This window comes from Echiichthys vipera (assembly GCF_963691815.1).
Source record: "Echiichthys vipera genome assembly, chromosome: 3".
Lineage (NCBI taxonomy): Eukaryota > Metazoa > Chordata > Actinopteri > Perciformes > Trachinidae > Echiichthys > Echiichthys vipera.
In genome coordinates, this window is record NC_139828.1 from 22,891,552 (window position 1) to 22,908,606 (window position 17,055).

A 17,055-nucleotide genomic window follows, 5' to 3' on the forward strand; every position below is an offset into this window, starting at 1 on the left:
ACAACTACACGCTGCATGTGCATATACTTTACATCCACTGTACACACAAGCACAAAAGGATTATTTTGCCTTGGATTAATTGGCAAACATTTTAAAATAATGATGTATAAAATAAAATGTATATTTGTACATGCACACACACACACACACACACACACACACACACACGCACATATAGACAGACAATGTAACAGGAAATAGAGCAGGTTATGAAAACGGGTTTTCACTGAAACACAAACAAACCAGGACATGGATATGCAAAACAATACAAACACACACATTGGTAAATGGAAAAACATAAAGCATGGAAGACATCTCTGAAGACATTTTCGTCACATAAGCATTATGTATAATAAATGTCATAAAAGAAGCAATGACACACACACAGACAGAAATAGAGCATGGTAAAAAGACATGTAATGTGTTCTACAATATGTAGAATAACACACATTATCGTGACCTATATCACATTCTGTAAAACCTAATTACATCTCTTCTGCTGAATGGAACGCACACACCATCCAACACACAGTACTATGTTTCTAAACCACAATGCCGTCATCTTTTATGGATTTAGGAGGGCAATTAAATGAAACATGAGAGCAAGCACATGATTAAAGATTTATCTGCCACAGGTGCGCGCACACACACACACACACACACACACACACACACACACACACACACACACACACACACACACACACACACACACACACACACACACACACACACACACACACACACACACACACACACACACACACACACACACACACACACACACACACACACACACACACACACACACACACACACACACACACACACACCTTCTGTGACCATCTGGGGATGCAGCAGGAAAGCATTGATCTCATTAAAAACCTCTGACTGTACAGACTGCCATAGGAGCCCCCGCACACATACACACACAGATAAACACACACATACACAAAACACCCCCAACTGCATGTTGGTGTAATTTACTAAGCGAAGTATAAATGTGGCATTCATTGAAATCAATTAGCCGGGGGTTGCTAACTTTGAATACATCTCCATAGACCCTCTGGAGACTTGGTGCTAATGTGATGAATTAAGGTCAACGGCATAGACGTAAAAAAGCGTTCACACACCGTGGGGTTTGTAGCTATTGCTTTTTGCCTTAGCAACTTATAGATCTCATCTCACCCATGTTTGCATTATTAACCTCTAGTAAACCGAGCATTAGGAAGGGACTGCAACAGAAAAAAAAACTTGAACAGACAGGTGACAAATGAGAGCGGCTGTTAGTACAGCAGCATGTAGTGATTTCGCCAAGCGACCTGAGATCGGCTACAATTGCCGCTAGCCAAGAATAGCCTCATCTAATTTACATACTAGTATACTGCCAACTGCACAGTTAGATGTCTGCCAAATGATGAAAACACATCATGTATGAAACATACATGCACAGTTATTATGATATCCCAGGCACCGAACTAGTGCTGAAAAAATTTGTTTTGGAGTGTTGGTCGGATGAAAAAGCAACAGAAACACAGATTTCTCACATTTTACAGACTAACCGACTGTAAAAGTAATCCTTCAATAATTGTTGCAGCCGTACACAGAACCACCCTAAAAAAAGAATAGTAGAATAGTATGACGAGCTGCAGTTTCTAGAGTAAGAAAAGCTTGCAAAAAGATTTAGCAGTAACATTTTGATGGACAAGTCCATCTTCTTATCTTAAACTGATATCCCTAGGTGTTTCCTCCTTCCACACTCCTTTTTCATCTCTCTATCAATCCCCCAAGCACCTATAAAAAGGAGACTGAACCCATTTTATACTTCCATCTACTACAAACCTGCTTATTTTCCCTTGCTCCCTCCATGCCATCCTCTGTTATACATACCATCTTATCCAAGTTTATTTTTACTCAGCTCAACTTTTTAAGTTTGGAGCTTTAAAAAAAAAGAACCGGTGTTTATCTTCCCTCTGGATTCTTTAACAGGTGCAAGAGTCTCTTCATTAGAAGTGATCAATGTGTCTCGAGAGCACTCAGATGAGAACATTTTGAAGCTCTTTGAAGTTTGGGGGAAAAACATAGTCGTGTTCACATGCTCAAATACACTCTCACAATCAACCTCGCATTATTTCTTAACAATGCAAAAACATCCTTAAGGGGTAAAGCATCATTTTCTGGCTTCTGACAAATTGGATTATGGGTAATAGATGTCTGGGCTTTTTGACAGGAAGACTGTTGCCATTTCGATATTCATGACTTTCAGAAGGAGCTAGAAGTGAATAGAGTAATCACAACTGTGAGGTGTCTCTGGCAGAACAAAAATGGCAAATTGCAATAAAATGATAATTATACAGCACTTACAGTGAGATTTGAACTCCTGCAGAGTAATGTCAAAGGACAGGGATGAAACTTGTTTGAAAGAAATTAAGGGGTGGTAAATCACCTTGGAAGAATGATTCCAAGTAGACTCATTACGATGGATTTATTATGGCAGAAAATACACGCTAAGGCTAATTTATCAATATATATTTTTTGCAGGATCTTCTTGTTGAAAGAGGCCAATATCTGAAGCTATCATCTGTCATTTCTTCTGTCGCCCTCATGCTCTATATGTACTGTTCAGCGTCAAACAATTGCACACAGCAACCTGTTCAAGGAGCCGCTCAAGTAAAAAAAAAAAAAGCTGTTGAGCACTGGGGAAAAGAGACTCGTGGTCATATTGGAGAACAATAGACTTTAGCTTTGATTGCGCCTCACCTCCACTCACCTCTCTCTACAGTCAGAGGGATCAATACTTCAAGTCGACGAGAGAGGGCATTGTCTTTGCCCACAAAATAGCCTTTAGCTTGTTTGGGAGTAGGGGTTTCACTGACAAAACACAAAGCTGTCCTCAGAACCTGATTTAAGTTTAAGGTGTTAAATCATGAAGGTCTTAGATAGACACCATGTAGTTTTACCTACCGCTCCAATTGTTGGCTAATCAGCTGCCCCTAACATTCAGACACAAGGTGAGCGTTGTGATGCCCTCCTTCTAATCAAGCATTAATTAAAAACATGGGGAAACACATGTGCAATGTAAAATAAAAACATTTTTAAACTTCATCCAGATAGTCAGGGTTTAATTAAGCTGTCTGATCGTTCATGAAAGCATCATCACAGACAGGATACTGGACGGAGGCTGCGTTGTCGGAGCCAAAAGAGGTGGAATAAAGCCAATAAAGAAAGGAAAAACATAACAGTAATAACACTATGGGCCAATTACACTTGACAACTGCCTTCTGTCACAACTGGGTCACTGGGTCTTCTCCATGCAGAGTGGAGAGAGTGTATGAGTGCGTGTTGTAAAGGGTCTGGTTTGCACATGTGTCATTATTCAATAAAATGATTCCAGAAGCAGTGTTCTTGTTTGAACACAAATGTGATTTGTAAATTCTGTTAAAGTGCAAGATACGATCAAAATGTTTTCTTCTTTTAAATCACACTTGAAGTTATAGGCTTATTGTATTAAGCCATCAATCATCGATTCTCTAGGAAATATTGATTGCTAATATTAATATTTCCAAGCTCAAAATGTCTTTTTTCTTCTTTTCATTATCAGGACATTGTTTGTCTTTGTCCAAAAGTTTGTCACTTTTGTATTAAGTACTGTGTTCCTAAGGTCACCTTAGAGGCCATATGAACATACATCACAGACTCTTTGCTCTCCGGTTTGTAACTTTGGGAGGTACTTGGAATTTAGCTTGGGTTTATTTTTTTTTGTTGTTTACTTGTGTGCATCAAATGTTGGCTTTTTAAATATAGTAGTGGGATTTAGTGGAGGTTGCACCTGAGCGCAGCAGGCATTGCAGAGTGGAAATTCATGGGCAACAAGGCATGAAAACTTACAGATGGGCCATGGCAGCCAGGGATTACCCTTCCACTAGTCTTTCCAGCTAAACATGATTATCTCACTATACTTGTTGCCCTCATGGTGTGACAGACAACGCTTCACTCAGCAAAGCTAAGCATTATTAATTATATTATCTTACTCATCATGGCTTTACATTTGGCCACAAAACTCTGACTACTACAGAACTTAGACAATGCAAGTTATTGGGTGGGAGACAGAGGAAAAGATGAGAATGTGGAGCTCAGAGTGCAGACAAGAAATTGAATGGAGAAATGAGGAGGAATTGTAGCGCTACATACATATTATGGAATAACTGTTGAAATCAAAAGACATGAAACTAGAGCTGTAGGGTATGGTCTAACATTTATATAACAGTATAATTTGAATCATAGACGTTAACTGCTTTATATCACAGAATATTGACTTATCTTTAAATTTCTACATAAATGCTTCTGAATTACTGTATAATTACTGTACTGAGTACAACTTCGAGGCTCTTGTTTTTTTTACTTGAGTATTTTATTCTCATGCTACATATACTGCTATACATATACTTCTACTCCACTACAATTCATTGAGAATTATTTTACTCATTGCTACACTACGTTTATCTGATAACTTAAGTTACCAGTTACGTTACCAATTAAGATTTTAGCTTCACACTGATATCAACTCGTTGCAGGCTTCACAGTGACTGTTATAAACAAATACTTCTCTATCCATTCGCTGTTGAATTGCCGGTTTTCTGTGTCAACCTTTCGTTTTTTCAAAGTAGAAAGACATTGTTGTGGTGATTTAACCTTGGATTTAACCAGACAGAAACAAGTGCAAGAACAACAACATGCACAAAGCGAGCTGTTAGTATTCTTATTGAGGGGAGCGATGCAGAAATAGCAGGAGCGTGGAGCTTGGAGCGCTGTGGTCGCGCCTACAGGAAGTACGTGGAGCAAGTCACCAACCGCGCCGGTATTTGACACACTGAGACAGTTGCACTGAGATGCGAGAGAGGACAGCAGTCAACATCGGACACTACAGCCAGGAATTATATTTCACATAGGCTTCTACTAAAAAGAGCCAGTAAATATGCCCTCATTGGCATGATCTGTATGCATTGTGTGGTTACGACAGAGCTGCAAAGCTTATTACACGGTAGAGGCAAAATCCATACCGTAGAGCAAATTCCTACAGTACGTCCTACCATTCATGCCGTACACCCCTACATGAAACACACAGGTCAAATATGAAACAATATCTCTAGCACATCATTGGTGAGCTGTGCTATCAGGCAACATCGAGAAATTCTATGAAACCAAACAAAAGGAAAATCACTTTCATACAAAGCTGGTTCTTCTATTATGAGTATGTCAAAGAATAGGTCACGGTCTTCATTCTTCAACCGGTTACAGCGGCCGAGAAGCTGATGCTAAAGTGCACTCGCCTCTCTTCTTCCTACTAAAGCCCAGTATAAAATGTTTAAGCCGATCACCTTGCTGCTTCATTTAATCATGCTAAGCCTCTGAGACCTGTCTGATGCAAGACAAACAGCATGAGGGGACAAAAACAAGGTTTCAGGACACACTTCTTCTTGTGAAAGTATATGTCAACAGGCTTATGTAAAATATAGAAAAATAATGAAAATACAAGTGTCTCTGAAAATGAAATAAAAAAATGTGCATGACACTTGCAAAGTGTATGGAAACCAACAAGATAATGCAGATGATGCATGCAAGGTCACGGCACTATTTATTATGCTCACATACGCACTAAACCAATTGTGTGCATGTGAGAGACTGAGGGAGGCCTCGGACCCCATTGAGAAGGTGTCACCCTGCTTCCAAACATTCAGGCACTGCTGCAATGACACATAATAGGGTGTGGGGGTGTGGGGGTGGAGGGTGGAGGGCACAGAGAGAGGTCGTCATTGGTTAAACGTCCTGTGAACACATGCCAGCCAAGACAAAAAGAGACCTTGGAGAAGACGAAGATGGAGGGAGAGGACTGAGCAGGAAAGGAAACCTCCTTCACTATGTTACAAGCGCGACAGATAGAAACTCATCCCTCCCATCAGAATCTGCTCTCCCTCTTTACATTTGGCTCATCCATGCGACGGAGGATCTTTAAACTGCCAGTTGAAAGCTTTGCAAAGCAGCCAACATCCCAAATAGCTGAAGTACATTTTGGAACTTCAATGGGTCCTGAGAGACTCCTGATGCTGCTCCAGCAACTACAGCGCATCAGCTTTTTATCTTTTTTTTTATTACTTCAAACACACTTCCATCTATCCCCACATTGTAACTAAGAGGAATAACTTTTTATCAGGAGTTTCAGAGGATATCCAGAACAGGAGGTGTTTTATTTTTGTCCTTAATCAGCAGTAAAAAAAAACATGGTCCTTACAAGTGATTCCTTCACTATTTCTTCACCCTTTAATCCCCTCCATACCCTTCATGTTGACACAGTCTCAATGTGTTGTGATAATAAGGCGTCCTGCAGGTAAAAGTGTTATATTATCAGTATGCGTATCCTGAAAACATAGGCTGTGTGTGTGTGTGTGTGTGTGTGTGTGTGTGTGTGTGTGTGTGTGTGTGTGTGTGTGTGTGTGTGTGTGTGTGTGTGTGTGTGTGTGTGTGTGTGTGTGAGAGAGAGAGAATTTCTGTCACACCAGTCATTTTTTCTGATAACCAGTATTACAGAGCTCTAGCTATATCATCAAAGAACAACTCCCCCCACCCCTCCCTTCCACCACCTCACTCCACCACCCTGCAACGAATGACAAGCGAAATCCCCTCAAGGTAAAAGACCCGCTCCCAGGCTTAGGAGCTGACAAGGCTTGTGTATGAAGGAGATACTATACGTGTGTGTGTGTGTGTGTGTGTGTGTGTGTGTATGTGTGTAATCTTCATAAACAGCTTCATTCAAAAGCCAGATGGAGAAGAGGGGACCAGGAAGAGAGCGAGAGAGATAGTGAAAAAGGACAAATGTAAGAAAAGGTGAAGGGCAGGGAAAAGCATGGAAGAGAAAAATTAATGAAAATGTGTTGAGGATGTCAACTCAACCTTCTCAAGTTGGTAATCCTTGAGTTCCCTTTTTTTGCTCATTATGTCCTTGATCCTGTCACATCTTTTTCTATTGAATTTCTGTTAAAACATCCACTCGGTATTGCTGGTATACTGGCAAAAATTACCCTTAGCCTAAATAAAAATGAAAGTACTGCTTAATTTTTTTAAATTCTTACAGTATTAATTGCTTCATCTATGGTTCCACACCCAAAGATTTTCAATTTACAATAAGGAAAAGCAGCTGATTAGAACGTGTTGATGCCAAATTGCATAAACTGTCACAATTAACACTGAAATGGTGATTGGAACAGAGCTCAAAGAAATCAAATCATGGTTAAATTCATGTTTAACTTTGTTGACAAAAGCACCGGCTTCTCACTGTGTAAAAATACTTTTTCTGACACGACATGATTTGGAACAAGTGCTTTATTTTACTATGATGGCTGATTTAATTCACTAGTTAACCGTGCTGTAATTATTACATTTAGAAGAATAAAAGCTCTGCATTCAACTTTGACACATCACATTTGTATAACCTCACAGCTCAGTCCATATTACTAGAAAGGCAATACATCTGCATGGTTTTCTGCTGCCTAATGATGCAAATGATATAAGGGTTCCTTTTTTTTTTTGACACCTTCAAAGCCTCTTTCCATCTGCTTTCTCTCAGCAAAGCAAGAGTTTGTCCAGAAAAATGTAGTTTCACCTCATCTGAGAACAAACACGCACAGAGACACAAATTCTTACCAATATGCACAAACACACAGGTACACTCAACAATTTCACCGCAACCTTAACTCCTACTTTTACCAAACTGATTTCCTGCTTCAACACCCAACGGTGGGGGTTAGGGGGGGATTCCTGTTTTATTTGACAAGAGACACTGGAGCAGGGAAGGATGTAATAAATCCAACTGAACAAACCAGCAGTTAGTTCTTCAATCGTAGAGGAATACTGAGAGGTGAGGGGAAGACAAATGGTAGACAAAACAAAAGGAGTACAATTTAGAGCAACAGAGCGAAGAGAAATGGCAGACAAAACAAGAAGGGTACAATTTAAAGCAACAGAGCGGAGACAGTAGAGTATAAAGAACGAAATGAAACAGAGCAGAGAGAAAGTGAGTGATAGCAACTGGAGTACGAGAAATTGAGGCAATATCGTCAGAAAATTGAGTCAGACTGTACTCTCTTTCCTCCACTTTGTAACTTCCATGTAAAAAAAACTTCCCATGAAAACTTTTGACACGCAACACTCAAGGGCCATATCTCGCTGTCAGCCCGGCAGACTGGTATTAGCAGCCATGTTTTATTCATCAGCATTCTTAGTTGTCGTTTCATACGCCGCTCCCTGACTGCATATGCCAGGCGACAGAGCGCAAGGTGAAAAACAGGATTACAGCAAACGTAAATAATAAAATGGAGGCACATGAAGATATTCAGTTAATCTGAGCTAGGGATTAATGCCATGATACCCTGTCAGACACGGCTGGGTTTGGGAGGAGGAGGGGGGATTACAACAGCACAACACAACAACACACACACACACACACACAGTTTGGAAATAGGATTGTAGTGTTATCAGAGTTTGACTTTGAACAATAAGTGACTTTGCAGCAGAGCAGATAAACAACGCAAGGTAATCTGTAGAAAACTGACAAGCTAATTCAGACAGAAAAGACAGAGGGGAGTGGGGTACTGTATAGAGAAAGGGAGGGAGACAAAAGAGATGAGGATAGAAAGAACAAGAAAGTAGCATTTTTTAGGCTAGTAGCATCCCACCCAATCCGCCCCAAACCCCCCGCCCCTGCCTTACTTTAGCAGAACTTCCTCCAATCAACTCACTTCTTCCCTCCCTGTCCTTAGTTTGTTTCACCTTGAATCATTTTGAACTGTCTATTACTTTTTCTGTGTCATTTCTCAGGCCAGACACAGTAACGTTATGTTCAGGGTCAGCCACATTTTTCCTCAGGTGAAAGCAGAGGCTCTGAACACAGAAACGCCTTGAGTGTCTGTGACACCAGGACTGTGCTGCAGGCCCTGACTGTCTGCATATCTTCTACACTATCTTCTTGTTCAATTCCTTCTTTCTCCAATAAAAGGTTTTTAAGTTACTTTGAGCCGCTGAATGATAAAACAAATAAATAAATAATGCATTTCACATGGCAAACTTTCATGAAATCTTTCCTGTGCACTTTTCCACATTCTAAGTATTGAAGGTTGGTCATAGGAAATTTGGGCAGACAGGCAAATAAGCAGGCTTTCAGTGTGGCACAAATAATCACAAAAAAGGTTTTACATACAGAAATACTGTACTACACAACATATTTAACAAAAAAAACATAAGCCTGCATTAGTTTATAATGTATCTACTTAAAAGCAGCAAACCAACAGTGACAATATTATCACCTTATAAAGTTTATACAGAGAATGTATTCACCGGTGTCTCCGTTTTTGGTTTCGGGGAAATATTTGGATCTTTAGCAGCTAAATGCTCCACTGACTAGCTGCTAACTTTTCTCTTTTCATCCATAACAACAGTGAGGTGAGATGAACTAAGACTAAGAATAAGACACACTAACTGGATCACAAGTATATTGATGGAGGGTTCTCTCTCTCTATGTGTGTCTCTCTTCTAAAGTCTGGAGAATGACAGAGAAAGGTAACGTATAAAGAAAGAGGAAGATAGAAAGACAGCAAGAGGTAGAAAGTGGCAAAATGAGTGAGAGAGATAAAAACATAGATGGCCAAAGAGAGAGAGAAAAAGAAAGATTGAGCTAACGCCTCAGGCAAGCACTGACCTCAGCTAAAATTACCCCACTGCTGTTTTGCACCGCTGCACCCTACACCTATTCAGCACACCAAGTATTGTTAGCAAGATACAGTGCAGGACGTAGGGGGTGCCCTCCTATATTCTGGGCTTGTCACTTGTCAGGCTAGCAATGCTGCTGGGGTCCTTTTGATTCTGTTTATTATTTAGTCTTCAAGAAATTCATCATGGTTTAGTCCACGGAAGTGTCATGTTAATGTGTTAACATAGGGCCAGAGGAGACTAGCATCATGTAAAATGAGAAGCCACATGCATTAATAAAAAAATGTTTGTTTGAATTTTTGGTGTGTGGATTTGTGCATTAATGTGAATGAAGAATGAGAACATAAATAAAACCCTAGCATAGCTGACACTAACACTTTATTTTTTATACTATTTTTGGAACAACATGTTTAATTTCTTAGGGAGCAGAAGAGTCCTTTCAAAAAAAGTGTTTTGTGTATTCCATGTAACGTTTTTCAAAAGTCCTACTCTCTTCCTGTGGGATGCAGCCTCAGCATTTAGATTCAGGGCTAAAAGTTCTCATTCCCTTCGATACAAGTCTCCTTCTTTCATCCAACATCCAGTAGTGCAAGTAAAAGTGTAAGAATGGGGCAGTTAATACAAGGATCTATCGGGAAGACATGCATGGCGTTTGTGTCTATGTTCTATGTTCATCACTTAAAGCAGTGGTTCTCAAACACTTTCTTTTTGCCAAAGATTTTTTTTTAAATCATGCTAAAAAAAAGTGAGCACCATCCTCACTTCCTCATCGCACGGGAAAGTTTGAAATGATGTCCAAGACAACATGAATAGGACCCAAGTCGTATAAAAACAAAATTATCCTTTGTCTGGCGAGTTCATCGACAATTTCCCCAAAACTGTTTTTTCTTCAGTGACACGTGTCTTGTCATCTGTTTGCAAAATGCACACATAATCAACCGGATAACCCACACACACACACACACACACACACACACACACACACGAGTCCCAAAGTGCCTCACTAGTCACGGAGCACAGCAGTGGGTTTCTTGCTCTAGAGACTAGAGCACTGCAGCTGCGTACACTCCTCACATATATGCGCAGACGCATGCACGCACACACAACACTACGTCCTTAGTCCAACACAGAAAAGAAAATGATGGAGTGGGGCTACGTGTTGTTGTTGGATTTAGACATGACAGAATACAATCTGCTCAGAAAGAAGTACTGAGTATGAATGTGATCGGTGTGTGTTGAACCCCTTAGCTCGGCTCAGTTTGTGCATGTGTGTACATATTTTGTCCTTTCAGAAGCAGCGTTCGTCTTGCAATATTTCATATAACATTATTTTAGTCCTGCCACACTGTGCTGCTACTACACACTCATTGTGTGTCCCTGTGTGTTTGTGTGAAACTGATTAAGCGACTGGTCCCTTTGACCCCATACTCCCATTAAAAATCTGACCCCAGCTGTGCTACAGCGAGCAGTGTGTGTGTGTATGTGTGTGTCTCAGCAGGTGACCAAAATGTGTTTCTGTGAGCCTATCAGTACAATGCCTTTTATGCCTGAAGCGCTTCTCTGCAGTCTCTTATTACAGTGTCATGTGTGAGTGTGTGTGAGTGTGTACAATTGAGAGCCCACACACACACACACACACACACACACACACACACACACACACACACACACACACACACACACACACACACACACACACACACACACACACACACACACACACACACACACACACACACACACACACACACACACACACACACACACACACACACACACACACACACACACACACACACACAGCCGTGAAATATGTTGTGATGTCTCCTCTATGGGAAGCTGATCTCAGACTGCAAAGGAGACGCTCCCCTTCTCAGACCTTCTCAGACTCATTGTCCTGCTGTGACACATATACACACACAAGGATGCACTAAGCTCAACAGTAACTTTCTTCCCACCCGTGTGTATTCTCTTTCCATCCCCTTGTGTGTAACTATTGCGAAAAAATATGGTTGGATTGTTCATTGAGGGTATAGGATTCAGAATCTGTTTCCTATAACTTCACATGTATTTAAGTACAGTGTGAATCATTGCTATAGGGCTGAAACTAACGATTGTTTCTAGCAAATGGATTGCTTCTTTAGTGTATGAAGTGTCAAAATGCCCACACAGTTTCATGTTGCTGCTTTTATCCAACAGTCAAACGCTCAAAGATATTTAAGACACAATGATATAAAAGAAAGAAAAGCAGAAGATCCTTACATTTGTTTAGCTGTAAGCAGCAAATATTTGGTATTTTTTCTTGATAAATGTCTTGAATGACTATTAAAATGTATGGCAATTAATTTACCATTTATCAAATCATTGATTAATTGAGTAATCATTGCACCAATATGCTATTCAATTCTCACAGATAGTGTTTTTACAGTGCAGTGTGACCAAGGCCATTTGGAGGATTAGACTGTACAACGATGTGTGAGAGGGAGAACAATTGAAAGCTAACATGAGGTTCAGATATGAGATGATTTTACAGTGGCACTTTGGATTAGGCATGTTTAAATCCACTTAAATCCTCTGTAAAAATGATAAGGCCTTTTTTATGTATATTCCACAACCAAAATATAGGCCATACAAAGGCATGCAGAGGTGGAGAGTTGCCATATGTGTGCAGAATTGTTGTGTTCGCTACAAAGAAAGCACATGCATGCACAAAAACCCCTCCGCCACCACCACCATCACCACCACTTTACTGTCTCCCAGGGCAACAAGAGCAAAATCTACCAGGCATGTTGAGAATGAAGGAGTAGAGAGGGAGGAGAGGAGCAGAAGAAGGAAGAAAAGAAAGAAAGAAGGAAAGAACAGATGAGGCACAAAAGACAACCAAATCTACTAAGATTTATTTTCATATAAACAGCCAGAAGTAATAATTACCCTGCAGTGAGAGACCTGTGTGTTTGTGTGTGTGTGAACGGAGAATGAGATGGGTGATTTGACTACTGACTAAGGCACACAGTAATTTAGCGTATAATATGGCTCATACTCACACATGCAAACAGTTATACCTGGCCCGGGTGTTTATGACAAAATTGTGCCTGATTCGTTTATGTGAACATCGTTGCCTTAACAGACGAGAGGAATGACAGGAGCCAAAGTAACAATCACACAATGGTATCATGCCACGTTCTGTTTTCTCAACAAAGCACGCACCAAAAAGAGCATCATTCTACAACTACATGGACTATCTCCTACTTCAGATTTGTACATTATAAATACATTGTATGAATTACATACATTTAAAGTGACAATAACTGCACCAACTAGTGGCGTCTAACCACAAGTTAATCAGCTGTAACTAGTTGGAAAGAAACATTAGAAGTTAGCCAGCACAAGAAAGGAAATATAATTCATTAAAATAGTAAATTATTAAAGTGAATAACATAATTGTATCAATATCACGACACAGATTTTTAGGTCTTATCATCTAGCCACATTAAGAAACATTTGGCAGCTTTGACAGCAGATAACCTATCTTTTCTAGTACTTGTTTATCTCCTCAACCTCTTCCTCCTCCTCTCCGCTGAGCTCTCCTGGTGATATTCAATTTTTTGGGAGGGGGCACATCGGCAGTGTTGGCATCTGCTCGAAAAGATGGCACGCTGCCAGCCGCTAAGCATCACTCCGGCAACTAGAGTCACGCTGTTGGATTTATCTCCAACCAACCTGTCAGCTGATGCTCTTTGTGGGCGTGAGACGAGTGGGCATAGCCTCTATGGCATCTGCACTGCCGAGGTGCCCACAGGAGATTTAAAAATGGTGTAGGGGAGGAAAGCCCCTGGGTGGGTGCTACAATGTAGGGGAAATGAGACCACTTTTTTAGACAGAAGCACCCAACTTCCAACACAGGCTGAGGGCTGAAGCGCTCAAAAGGATAGAGTGTGCAAGGTGGGGAGGAACGGAAAGAAAAAGGCACAGCTAAGAGGTAAAAAGTAGATAAAAGGTAAAGATTGAGCAAGGGATGAGAAGAAGACAGTGACAGAGGAGGCAAGGGGGAAAGCATACCCACATCTGAAGCTTATAGGATATGTAACAGAAAGAGTGAGGAGAGAAGGAAGAGGTAGAGCACATTTCTGCAACAGACAAAGTAGCTCAGTTAAAAGAACAGTCTGTCACCTTGTAGCTTGAGTACCATTTCCACATTCACTTTGAGCAACTCTTCAGCCAAACAAAGTAAACCAAACCTGTTAGAGAGAAGGAGAGCTCATTCAAATCTAATTCCACTTCCATCAAGTATTGCCCACTGATTGTCCAATAATCCCAATCCGTTTCTGCAGGGAATCAAACATGCTTGTAACAGCCACAGCATTCATCCAGGGAAGTCCCATGATATTCAGCAGCCACCCTCATGGTGGGCGTGAGAGATGAGAGAATTATTGGTTTAGCATGCCGGTCCCCAAGATAAGCGAGTAATCAATTGGCCGCTAATATAACCATTCAAGCAATTAGTACCATGACAAATTTATAAACGATGATTACTCGACTGGTTGTCCGTGCAATTTCCTGAGAGAGAGTCATTCAAACGGGAACTGCATACTATGGGTTTCTTTCACACATTCCTGAAGAGCATAATACAATATCTGATTGCCAAATATCAAAAATGCAATTCTTTATTTGAAATTCCTGCCCACAAAGCAGAGGTGCCCTTGAGAATAGAAAAGCAGCTACAGTACATCTAAAAGCCACAGTATTTGCATTAGGGGCATGCTACATCCCTCCACAGGAAGTCGTCATGACACCTAACACTGCAATTTGATCATACTATTTTAGATGAGACAATCTGCAAAGCCAGAGAATTGAGAAAGTATAGCAGGGAGAGCTGATAACAGGACTGACATCATCTCTACACAGTGACAACAAATAAGAGTGATAATACTATAAAATGGCCCTGCTCCGACCCAGCAGGGCCACAGCTCTACTTGCGTCAGAGCTTTTCTTAGGAAGTGAAGTTCATATGAAATTAGTTAAATTCCTGTGGCCATGTGACCTGGCCAATGATCCAGGATCAGCAGTCCCTGCACTGACGTCTGCAGACACACAACTGAAAAAGAGATTTCATAGGCGCCCAAAGCAAACTGATAAGGGGCTTATTCTCAGTATAACTTCATTCATTCAAAAGTTACAACATGGATTTAATCAGCTATCCGCGGCATATACTGTCATCCAGTTTTTTAACCATCTTAAATCAAAGAGCAGAATGCATCATCTCATCACATAATGAGTGAGAATGTCTGACAGTTTAGATCCTTAACATGAAAATGTTTGGGGTCCTTTTTAAAAAGAAACATACATGACGGCAGGTACACTCAAGATCCAAGGGGCAGCAAGCCCATATATTACATTGTTATATGTATCCGCCAATGTAATAAAACTCTAGACTACTTACGACAGTTCTCCTCGTCGCTGCTGTCTGAGCAATCATCATCATCATCACATCTCCACAGGGTCGGGATGCACCGTCCGTTCTTGCACTGAAACTGTCCGGCTTCACACTCCGTCTCTGTATTAGTTCCTATGTTGTTATAGAAAAAAAGTTTTCAATCCCTTCTGTGGTTCATTTAATGATCAGGCACTGAATACTGAATAAATGTCAGATTAACAGAATGAGATTTAAAAGTATCCTAAATGTAATAAAATCATTTTAAAATGAATCTATTTAAAACAATAGATATACGATGGGGAAATGTTAAATATAAACAGGACAGAGGCAGTGTATAGTGCTTCAACTACCAAGTCCAGTCTATGGCAAAAAGGGGCTCGACTCTCGTTTACATGACTGTTTCTTGTTTATGAGGTTAACCATTATTTGGAACAATCTCCACGTTTCAAAATAGCCTCAAATAGATTAGAGATACCTGCCTTTACTGCAATAAAGCAGGTAATTAATTCTGTCCTGAGCATTGAGTGTTGTAAAGTGGTAAACAGCTGTACATCTTCCAATAATGTGGGAAGGCTTTCTCCAATTATAATTGTTGCAGGGTGTTTGTTTGGGTTTGTGATGGGCTTGCTTGAATATATATTGGATTTGGTGCGACTGTGACTGCCTACCACCAGTGTCGGACCTGCTGGCACTTCAACACAAACATCTGTTTAAGCAAATCTATTAAAACGTTTTTTGGGGGAGGCTGCAGCTACACAACCACAGATCATTGCAGCCTTCAAACCCCCACAGGCAGCCTTTTCTCGCAATAACATCTGCCTACTGCATTTAGACACGTGTTAGGGTTGTACGGATCTTTTCTTCCGCGTATTGTCACCTCATGACACCAGTGATCGCAGTCACTGCGCGGACAAAAGTGGCGATCCAGGTGTAAACCATTGCATGCATGAGATGACAGTTAGTCTTTGAACGGCATGTTAGCGCAGCACTTAAAGAGGACGTGGACCACATTGAGAGACAAACCAAATCATCCCCAAAGCGCTGTTGTCCATGATGCGATGCATATTCACCTCCTCGCTAAATGTGTCTTACCTTTAGCGCAATGGAGCTCCATGAGTAGCAAATGAAATAGCACAAGCTTTCCGACTTCTGTCTTCATCTTTAGATCCCGGGGGGGTCTACGGTCGCGTTTATGCAAGTGTTAAACCACGGAAGGATCCCAGCCTCTCTACTCGCACTGTGTGTTGCTCTCTGCCTCTGCTCCTCTGAGTGAATGTGTGTGATCGGAGCCAGGCTCTCTGCTTTCGCTGCCTCGGCTGCAATTTGAATCAGTGACGCTTGTGGGCGGGATAGCTGGGGATGGTGACTGCGGTTAATGTAGCAGGTAGAAAAACTAGTTGCATCAAAACGGTTGTTAACCAGGGGAGTCACATTCTGCAGATACTGCTGAGTCACATAAAGCAACCCACTTCCCACACTTTCTGTATTTGATATAGCCTATCAACAGAGACGGTTCTAGAGTCTGTTGGGGCCCTTGGCAAAAATTCACAAGGGGGCCCTTGGACCAGCACTCATCGCCATTACGATGTAGCCACTCTGACATCACGAAAAAAATGCTCAATGTTAACATTATTCAAGTGCAAATTTTAGTTATTTTCAAAGTTGGTTATTTTCCACATATAAACATTTTAAAACAACTTGTAATTCAAACATATTGATATGAATAATATAATAACAATAAAAAGTGGGCGGAGTCAGGCCTGTCAAATGACCAACAAATCATTCCACCACATTGTGTTTTTGTTAGTTAGTTAGCTAGCCAACACCTATTGAAAGCTGCAGCCAGAAGTAGCTTGCTGTAG

The 17,055-nt window shown here is 40.8% G+C and overlaps 1 protein-coding gene across 1 annotated transcript in view; it reads right to left on the reverse strand.

Annotated features, from left to right (window-relative positions):
• Window positions 1-16,423, reverse strand: part of lrp8 (low density lipoprotein receptor-related protein 8, apolipoprotein e receptor) — a gene marked incomplete at its 3' end in the record, with an annotated part of 175,128 nt that extends 158,705 nt beyond the window's left edge. Inside the window, exons 1-2 of the mRNA XM_083940262.1 lie at window positions 16,286-16,423; window positions 15,200-15,325 (exon numbers count right to left, since the gene is read on the reverse strand). Of these exons, the coding sequence (XP_083796388.1) occupies window positions 15,200-15,325; window positions 16,286-16,352 (193 nt within the window). The 5' untranslated portion in view covers window positions 16,353-16,423. The remainder of the gene's footprint in view (window positions 1-15,199; window positions 15,326-16,285) is intronic.
• Window positions 16,424-17,055: the final 632 nt, after the last annotated feature.